Source organism: Orycteropus afer, unplaced genomic scaffold, assembly GCF_000298275.1.
Source record: "Orycteropus afer afer isolate SDZICR_OR568_19922 unplaced genomic scaffold, OryAfe1.0 scaffold00053, whole genome shotgun sequence".
Lineage (NCBI taxonomy): Eukaryota > Metazoa > Chordata > Mammalia > Tubulidentata > Orycteropodidae > Orycteropus > Orycteropus afer.
Window position 1 is genome coordinate 13,970,753 of NW_006921640.1, and position 10,240 is coordinate 13,980,992.

At 38.6% G+C, this 10,240-nt stretch overlaps 1 protein-coding gene across 1 annotated transcript in view; it reads right to left on the minus strand.

The window, feature by feature from the left end:
• The window catches only part of ADAM7 (ADAM metallopeptidase domain 7), an 81,485-nt gene that overhangs the window by 13,022 nt on the left and 58,223 nt on the right, over positions 1-10,240 (minus strand). The window contains exon 21 of the mRNA XM_007938783.1: positions 9,580-9,636. Coding sequence (XP_007936974.1) covers positions 9,580-9,636 — 57 coding nt within the window. The remainder of the gene's footprint in view (positions 1-9,579; positions 9,637-10,240) is intronic.

The window sequence follows — 10,240 nt, forward strand, 5'->3', positions numbered from 1 at the left end:
TTACCCAGTGATTTCTTTCTTGAATTCTACTAGAATAACAACAGACCTTTAAAACTTTCCTACACTCTGGTAATCACTTTGAAGAATCCAGAGAAGATGTGAAAATTAAATTTAAATCTTGCTGCTTTTATCTCAAAAACCTAGACAAGGATAGTGGAGGGCCACTCTCTTCTCTGCCATCAGCTCCTTTTTAGATCAAAGGCCCCTTTCCCAGGAATGAACTCTTAGGTTATTCAGTTGCTACCTGTGAAAACATTGTCATGTGTGTGTGTGATATGTCAATCTCAAAACAAAAAGTGTCCACTCAATAAACAATTCAGGTAATGGCTTTAATCTGTGGCCTGCGTTCACATTCCTGAACGGCTGTGTGTTTGGCAACCTCTCATCCTCAGTTTTCTGTCTGGCAAAATACTTGCCACAGAGCTTTGCAGTAGGGAATCAAATGAGAAATGTGAAAACACCTGGAATCTGGAAGGTGCTCTGCAGATAATCTCTTTGTCTTGTGTTAAAATGACCAGTCCTCTGGTACAGTCTCCAATAATGAGTGACCTTTCCTTTTATTGGGAGCTCCGGTAGCATAATGCCTAAGGCACTTGACTGCTAACCAGAAGGCTGGTGATTCAAACCCATCAGCCACTCCTTGGAAGGAAGATGGGGCAATCTACTTCTGTACGGCTCAATGGCGCACAACAACAACAAACAACATCCTTCCCTGCCAGAGATGGCTGAGATAGCAACAAACAGCTTTTCCAGGCACACCAGGCAGAACTAATACATCCTAAAACATAGAGGGGTGTGGGTATGGAAAATGGGGGATGGGGGTTGATAGAGGCCTTTTCTATTGGGAGATCAACATCAAGAATCTGAAACAGTTATAGAAAAAAGAAAAAATTCCAGGATCACAAAGCACTTCCCAGGCAGTGTTCTACAAGAGCTGTTAAAGGTGTTACAGTCTCAATGAGACTTTACTTCTATCCCCAAGTAAAGCTCTGCCTAAAATTGTAACATTTCAGTCCTGCTTTGGCTAAATTGGGATGTGACTGCTGCCTGACCTCCCTCTTCCTCATCATTTGTCAATGTGGCTTCACACCTTTCATAGATTCTCATATGTGGTGGCTGGGAAATGAGAATAGAAAGATACTAGATTTCCTTACACATGCTGAACTTGGGAGGACTCAGTTATTTATTTTTTTTCCTGTTAAAATGATATTTACACTAGCTGCATGTTGGGTATAAGCACGATGTTTGGTGTTGCAGTTCTTAGGTGAAATCCTGATTACACTACTTAATCTGCTATATGTTTTTTTGCAAATGTATAGCTTCTTTTCACCTCAATTTTCTCAAATTGTGAAAGGATAACACTAAAAGTAGTTATAGTTCTTTGAAAGTTAACTGAAATAATATACATACAAGCACAAACAGCTTCCATTCAATAAATAGTATGTTTGCACTCACTGTTGCAGCAAATTGCTGGTATCCTTGAGCAAGAGGCATTGATTGGTTTTTGCATTCACTTATCTGATATTATCTAAACCAACACTGATACAATCTGTTCCCAATGAGCATTCCTGTGATCTCAATGACCCCTTTTTCTATAGTGTTTGTCCCTAGGGACCCCTGAAGTTTAAAGTAATATATATCTTCCTTTCTTAGCGATCAATATCCATTACACATAGCTCACAACTACAGCTTTTCCAGAAGAAAGATGTTAATGGATTCCTTCAAGCTCGGAAGACAGTCACTTTCCTACAGAATGGCTACTGAGCTTCCTAAAAGCCTAACCTAACCCTTCAGCTAGAGAGTGATCAGGAAGCTTCCAATAACCTCTGGATTCTAATTGATGTTTCTCACTCCTTGGTGATGATTAATGGAGGGACATCAATTGTCATCAACAGTCCACCATGAAGTCAGATCAGTCACATGGGCCCCTGGTGTCTCCTGACCTTCAGCATGCATTATTTATTCCCGAGGAAAAGGGGAGCTCTGCAGGTTCCCATGGAAGCAGTGGGCTAAATTAATTTGGTGGTCTTCAAAAGGATAAATAAACAACACAAATAGAACAAAATTAAAACAAACAAATCAAAAAATAAAAACTAGACACAGTAGTTGTCAGGGAAGTGTTTTATTTAGGTCTATTGATTCAAAGGCTCCAAAATTATTGGATTCCAGAACTTAGAACAAACATATGATTTATCTTTTCAATTTAAAATCTCCATTCAACATTTCCAGGCTGTGAGCCCACTGCCCTTTTGTTTAGGGATATATACAGCCCCTGTTTGTCTGCCTCAATGAATGAACATGGCAGGGAAGGAAGTGTTGTCAGGGAAAATTCACCCAGATTTCTATCTTCAATAACAAGGGACTGAGTCTAACATATTTCTTAATAAGTGTATTTAAAGTCGTGACTCTGAAGGCTTGGTATTGTCTGGAAAAGGGATAGAATCCTTAAGCAAGTTTCAGCTGAGATTTAGTTTACTATGTGGCCACCTACTGGTCATTCTGTGAACTTAATAAAGGCCTCTTAAGCCATTTGCATGCTAAAAAGTTAATACCTTTCTTTAGAATATAAATTCCTAATGTTAGCATATCCAAAGTCAATTTTTTAATTCCATGATCATCTGGTAGGACACATACCTTCAGAAAAAGTCAGAGAGTCTACAGGGAGCTTGTTTAGACTTGAATGCTGGGCAGATCATCTGTGGGTGAAGGTTTTGTTTTAGATTAGCATCACTGCATTCCTGGCGGTACTGATGTAAATATACACTTGAGATTGCTTGGAACAATAGGATTTAGACAATATTAAAAAATATGAGTCTGATTTATTTATTTATTTATTTATTTAAAGTTCCTTGCTGGAATTTAAATTGCAGAATCTGTCCCTCCCTATTCCCTATCTCCTGCAGCCTCTAATGTCTCTTCTTAGTTTATAATGCTTATTTTTATATTTTATCCTGTTTTTAATGGGTGTTGCCTCTGGGTCTGCATCACTTAGTGGTCAGCCAGTGATTTGTGCAAAAGCTTTGCACAAACCCCATGAGCCTATAAAGCCTCAGCCCTCTGCCACTGACTTGTATGTGGATTCAGGTTGATACTCAAGCTCAGAAAGTTTTCAATTCCTCTCTTGGATTTTACTTTTTGTGGTATTTTCTTGGGTCTCTCTACCCTCATCCTTGTGTTCTGCAGTTGGCCAGGAATGTGTGCACAACTTATCAAAATCTTCCATGATTCTCAAATTTCTAGATTTTCCCTATTCAATTTCAGCTTTGTTCTCTCTTTGTCCCAATTGTGACCACAACCTGAGGCTAACAAAGATGACTATTTTGTTTTCTGTTTGTTTCCTATAGACTTCACCACTGTTATTGGGAATTCATTTGGATTCCCTCTCCTCAAACCAATTCCACTGATTGTTAAGGGAAAAAAAATTATAAATATAAAATCAGATAAAAGGTCTTGGGAGGTGCAGTGTATGGGATGAGCCATGAAACTTAAGCTTCATCAGCTGCCTGATAAATAATCCATCTCTGTCCGGGGCTGATGGGAGGTGACCCAATTGCAGAGGTTAGCCTAATACCCAGACTTTAAACTGGTTCATTCTGGTTTGCCTCCCCCTCTGCCCCCCCCCCACTGATAATTTGCATTTCTACCCAGATATACTGGATCAGAATCTACATTTTAACAAGATCCTCAGGTGATTCTTATAGATTCCCAGGCAATTCTTATGTGTACTTAAGAACTGCCTAGGGATCTTGTTAAAAATGTAGATTCTCTTCAGTATGGAAATGCAAATTATCAGCAGGGGGTTGAACTGCAAGGAACTAACTGCTTGGAAGTCTTGTCGACACCCCCAGATAATCCAGCTCAAGTTTTAGTTAAGACAAGTTCCAGCATAAGGAAGGATTCTAAACTCGTGTATGGGGCAGGGCAGCAAGAAGTTCATAGTGGCTGAGGTGGAAGGCCGAAGTAGTTCTAGTAGCCCTGTCTATTCATAAGAGGGCGCCTGTCATTTCAAGAGAAAGAATACAATCCCCTGCCCTGCAGAGGTGACAAGAGCCAGAAAGTATCAGGGTTGTAGATAAGTAGGCTGGCACTCAAGGCAGGCCTTCAGCCCTATAGACTGAGGTTCTAAATGACTGGCATGAGATATTATATTTGAGACCACAAATGCAATTTAAGACAGAGGTACAATTTGGCTTTAGAGAGCATTGGGGATTGTGTGTAAACTATGCAAACATTGAAGACCCAAACCTGAAAAATTGGTCATGGGTCCTGGAAACTTAATTCCAACTCCTCACGTTTCCATTCCATAGGGTGGCTGGGACTCCCAATGTGTATACCTATAAAATCATAATTCAGTTAATAACCGTGGGGGCAGAACTGGGCCTACCAGAGAATAACTGGTAAGGAAGAAACTGTGACAATTGCTTTGTAATCTGTAGACAATATTGGAAGGAGAAGGCTCTAAAGAAACACAGTGGGTAAACACAGAGAAGGAGCTCTGGCGGCGTAGTGCCTAAGGCATCTGACTGCTAACCAGAAGGATGGTGGTTCAAACCCATCAGCTGCTACTCCTCAGAAGGAAGATTGGGCAATCTACTTCCGTGGTCATACCACCTTGGAAACCCACGGAGGGATCGCTATGAGTAGAATCAACTTGACAGCAGTGAGTTTGGTCTTTTTTTTTTTTTTTTTTCGGTAAACACAGAGAACATCTTTTTTTTTGTTTGTTTGTTTCCAACTGCCACTGAGTTGATACTGACTCATTGATAACCCAATGTGTGTTAGAGTAGAACTGTGCTCCATAGGATTTTCAGTGGATAATTTTTCAGAAGTAAGTTGCCAGGCCTTTCCTCAGGTGCATTTGGAGGGATTCAAATTTTCAATGCAAATACAAGGGGCTTAGCTGATGTTCCTTGGTGTTATTTGAAAGAAAGGGAAACATGTTAGAAGGCTAGAGATATTATCTTCTAGGAAGCAATGAGGCAGGAAGATTGGGGGGGGTGTTACCAAGCATATTTTATAATTACAGATAGAAGAAATTTGGAAAAAAAAATCACCAGAAATTAGTTCTTAATTGAATGCAGGAACCAAAATGAATGAAAGAACGTGGCTAAATTTTCTGGAACAAGTATGGGAACAATAACAAAAATAAGGAATCGGGAGGGTATCTTTTCATAGGGAGAAGGAGATATCACCAAAATGTGGGTTGTTCATCAATCGAAGATTTGTTCAGGAGAATATAAAACTGTTTGGTCCTGTGTCTGTCCGTTCAGTTTAGTAATCAGAAGGATTATTGTTTGCTTTAATAGAGGCTCAAAAAAAAAAAAACCAAACTCACTGCTGTCAACTCATTCCGAACTCAAAATGACCCCTCCTTGGGTTTCCGAGGCAGTATCTCTAGGGAAGTAGATTGTCCAGTCTTCCTTCTGAGGAGCAGCTGGTGGGCTTGAACCACCAGCCTTCTGGATAGCAGTCAAATGCCTTAGGCAAAAGAGGTCTGGTAGTGTAGTGGCTAAAGCATTTGGTTGCTAACCAAAAATTTGCTGGTTTGAACTCTTCAGCCACTCTGTAGAAGAAAGAAGAGGTATTCTGCTTCCATAAAGATTTACAGCTTTGGAATTTCAATGGGGGTCACTATGAGTTGGAATTGATACTAGGACAGTGAGTTTTTGTTGTTGTTGTTGTTGTTGTTGGAATCTATATCAAAGGAGCCCTGGTGGTGTAATGGTTAAAGGACTCAGCTGATAACAGTGGGAACCCATCAGCTGCTTTGCAGGAGAAAGGATCTGGTATCTACTTCTGGAAAGATTAAACAAAAAAAATTAAACTCAATGCCATGGAGTAGATTCTGATGCATAGCAATCCTCACTGGGTTTCCCAGGCTATACATGTACACGGAAGTGGATTGCTCCATCTTCCTTCTATGGAGCTGCTGGTGGGTTTGAACTGCTGACCTGGTTAGCAGCTAAATGTCTTATCCACTATGTCACCAGAGCTCCTTACTCTGTTGTTGTTGTTGTTATGTGCCGTCAAGTCGGACCTGACTCAAAGCGACCCCTCCTTGGGTTTCCGAGGCAGTATCACTACGAAAGTAGATTGCCCCATCTTCCTTCCAAGGAGTGGCTGGCAGATTTGAACCGCCAGCCTTCTGGTTAGCAGTCAAGTGCCTTAGGCACTACACTACCAGAGCTCCTAGAATACCCTATGGGGCAGTTTTACTCTGTCCCATGGGTTCAATATAAGTTGAAAATGACTTGATGGCACTTAACAACACCAGCATGTATTAGACACTGAATTTTTCTTTTTCCTATAAATTTACATAAAATACTTAAGTTAATATTTGCTATAAATATTTGCTTTCAGTACACATTTATTAATATTCTTAGACCAGTAAATGTTTACTGAAAGCTGCCTGAAGAAAAAGTGCTAAGTCACAGCTGTCCTTGGCTGCCCTTCTAGCAACGTAAACAAGTAAGAATAGCAACAGACATTTATGAAGGACAATCTGCTTTCTTTCTTCATTTCCAGCCTGTATTTAATTGAATCCAAAAATTATGATGTAGCACTTGAAAATTTTATTTCAATAAATGAAAAAATAGTGGCATGTAATTTTAACAGTTAACACAAAGAAAATAGAGAACACAGGAAAACACATTGGGATGCATCTGTATAAGAAATAGCTGAAATAATTCCCAGGATAAACCCACATTCTGCAATAAAGTGACAGGGAAGAGGCAGAGAAGGCACAGAAAATTGCACAGTAAGTGCTCATATCCATACATTAGAAGGATCGCAAAAGCTCACTATGGGAATTATTAGTATTTTCTCTCAGCTAGAGTTAATTTTCTGAAATTCTTATAACCCTCTGACTTCTCTGTCAGCTTCTTAAAGAGCTCTAGGAAGGCAAACCTAGGGCTTTAGAATTACCAGGAGCATTTAATATCTTCCTTTGTGGACAATTTCAAGGACCACTCTGTAGTTATGTAACTATCCTAGAATACCTAAGAATCTTCTACTTCCTTCACTAGGAGGACACATGCAAAAGCGACTACTACCTTTTAATTAGGGAGCTCTGGTGGCGTAGTACCTAAGGCACTTGACTGCTACCCAGAAGGCTGGCGGTTCAAACCCACCAGCCAGTCCTCAGAAGGAAGGTTGGGCAATCTACTTCCCTAGAGATACCACCTCGGAAACCCAAGGATGGGTCACTATGAGTTAGAGATGACTTGAGGGCACATAATAACAACAACCTTTTAATTAACTAAGGGAATTAGATGCCTTCCTGTACTAATTTCCTTGGATTTTCTCAGGAAAGAATTTTGTTTAGACCAGAATTAGTGGTAACCATGTCACGGTTAAATCAGGGTACATCCCCAAAGGAATACCCTCTTTTAAGGTATGTTTTGCTTTTAGATACAGCATTGTAATTTATTATTCTCAATGTCTTGAGTCTTTTTAAAGTAAATAGATTAACATTTTTGTAGGAAAATACAAAGAGCAAGGAGACTTTATTTTTATAATTAGCTAAAGAACGTTAGAAAAAGCATGAGGAATTTTTTGTGGCATATGCCTATATAGATTGTGAACTCTACAGGTAAATATTATGGAAAAAGATTATTTCTCTTATACATTTCTTGTGTAGATAAAGAGCATTTGAAAGGCTATCAGAAATGTGTGTAGTATATATATATATGGAAAGTTGAAGATCTTGCATCCAGAATTTTCAACTTAGCCCAACACAGCCGTTTTGGACACCCAATTTCAAGCTCTAAATAGAAATAGATGATTAAAAATAAGTTGTTTTCTGTAAAAGCTATAAACATGTTTTTATTTCAAGTACCCATTTATAACTACTAATTAGAATAATCTTTATAGATTCTACTGTACTACATTGATTCAGACTTTTTCCTATCCCATTAAAAATAAAAATAAAAAACTCACTGCCATGGAGTCAATTCTGACTCACAGAGGCCCACAGATCATAGGAAAGAGTAGAACTGCCCCATAGGGTTTCTAAGACTGTAATCCTTATGAAGGCAGAGGAGCAGCTAGTGGGTTTGAATCACCGAACTTTTGGTTAGCAGCCAAGTGCTTTAACCACTGTGTCACTAGGGCTCCTCCCTGAGCCCCATAACCTTGGTTAATTAAGTGATTATTATAAAGTGAATAAGGAGTTCTTGTGGTGTAGTGGTTAAGGCATTTGGCTGCTAACCAGAAGGGCAGTAGCTCAAACCCACCTGCCACTCCACAGGATAGAGATGAGGCTGTCTTCTTCCATAAAGATCGATAGCCTTGGAAACCTAATGGAGGTCACCATTAGTTGGAACTGACTTGATGACAATAGTTTTGTTTCTAAAGTGAAATGGGTGTACTGTGAAATAAATAAAATCATTTTTATTTTCTGCATATAACCATGAGAGCTCTGGTGGCATAGTGCCTAAGGCATTTTACTGCTAACCAGAAAGTTGGCAGTTCAAACCCACCAGCCACTCCTTGGAAGGAAGGTTGGGTAATCTACTTCCACAGTGATACTGCCTCGGAACCCAAGGAGGGGTTGCTATGAGTCAGATCTGACTCAAAGGCAGTGAGTTAGGTTTCTTTGGTACATATAACCATTCACTTGCAGCAAGGGAGCACTGGTGGCATAGTGCCTAACGTATTTGACTGGTAACTAGAAGTCTAGTAGTTCAAACACACCAGCCACTCCTCACCAATCTACTTCTCTACACATACCACCTTGGAAACCCAGTGCTATAAATCAAATCGACTCGATGGCAGTGAGGGTTTTTTTTTTTTTTTTCACAAAGAAATGTTTTCACTCCTTACTTTCCAGTGATGAGAAAGTATTTATCTTGGTGAAATGTGAGGATCACTAGAAAACATCCTTTTCTATCAGTTTCCAACAGAGGCAGTATGTGCAGGATTCTTTGTAAGAATTCTTTTTTGAAAGGTTTATATTAACTTAGCACTGGACACATTGTAGAGACTCAACAGAAATTAAAGGATGGGTGAATTGATTAAAAAACACCTTAAATCACAATTATTTTAACACATTTTCTAACATGGCCATAATATAAATGTGCAACCATCTCTCAGATATAAACATTTATTGAAAAAGTAAGTGAAAAGTTTGGTGAAGCAATCATGAAGAAAACAATTCTGTCATGAATTATAACTTTTCTGTGAGTTCCAGTACTACTATACCCTTTAAAATACCTAGGACCCAAAGTTGTGTATACTCTAGCCAACAAAAGATTGAGAAAAAAGTTTTGTTTTTGTTGTAATTTCTAAAATGTATCAAGGCTGTGACACTGTTGAATTTTAGATTATTCCTTTTGTCAGGTTGAAATCTTTTGAGCTAAAACATACTATGCCAGATTATCTGTTAGGAATTTCAGATATTGGTGAAAAACTTTTCAGTCATCATATTATTTTGATAAGGAAAGAGAATATCCTCAGTCAATCAATGGGTGGGTATAGAATACAAATGGGATGCTAGTATTTGGATTCAAAAATAAGTAAATAAAAGATATTAACTATCATGGAAACCTAAAGAAGGTACTATCTATCATAGGAACCTACCATTTTGGCAATTGGATTGGGATCTGCAATTCCTCTTGGATCTTTACTTGCAGGTTTCTATAATAAATAAATTATATTGTATCACACACACATACAAACATATACTGACCATCTCTTCTGCTCTGTGAAAAATCTAATACAGTTTAAATATTGATATGATATAGTATGGTGGGATAGTTACGTGAAGTTTCATCAGTAATCATTTTTCCCCGTATAAACCTTGTTGCTGATCTTGTCAACAATATATTGGTAAGAGAGTTTCAAACATTTTTTTTAAGCATTGGAGCTTTTATTGAAATAATCTTTATTGGAATCCCAATGACAGTGATTTTTAAAAGCGGACGGTATAGGTTGAATGGGAAATGGGAAGATAAGCTCACTCAGCTTCACTCTCTACTGTGTAATATTTTCTGGGATCCTTTGTGTGACTAGAGGATTCTGTGAAACCTTGGACTGAAATTATCAGGATCACCTTTTAGTCATGAATTAAGAAAGCATAATGAGAATTGTTGATTTTGAAAACACATAGTTTAGAATCTTGGTGTTTTCAGGACTCTGTTCTGAATAAGTGTTCTGCTCTGTGATTCTGGCATGAAGAGATAGAGACCTTGGCAGTTCAGCTGACCTCTGGTGATCCTGTGATACATATATATATATATTT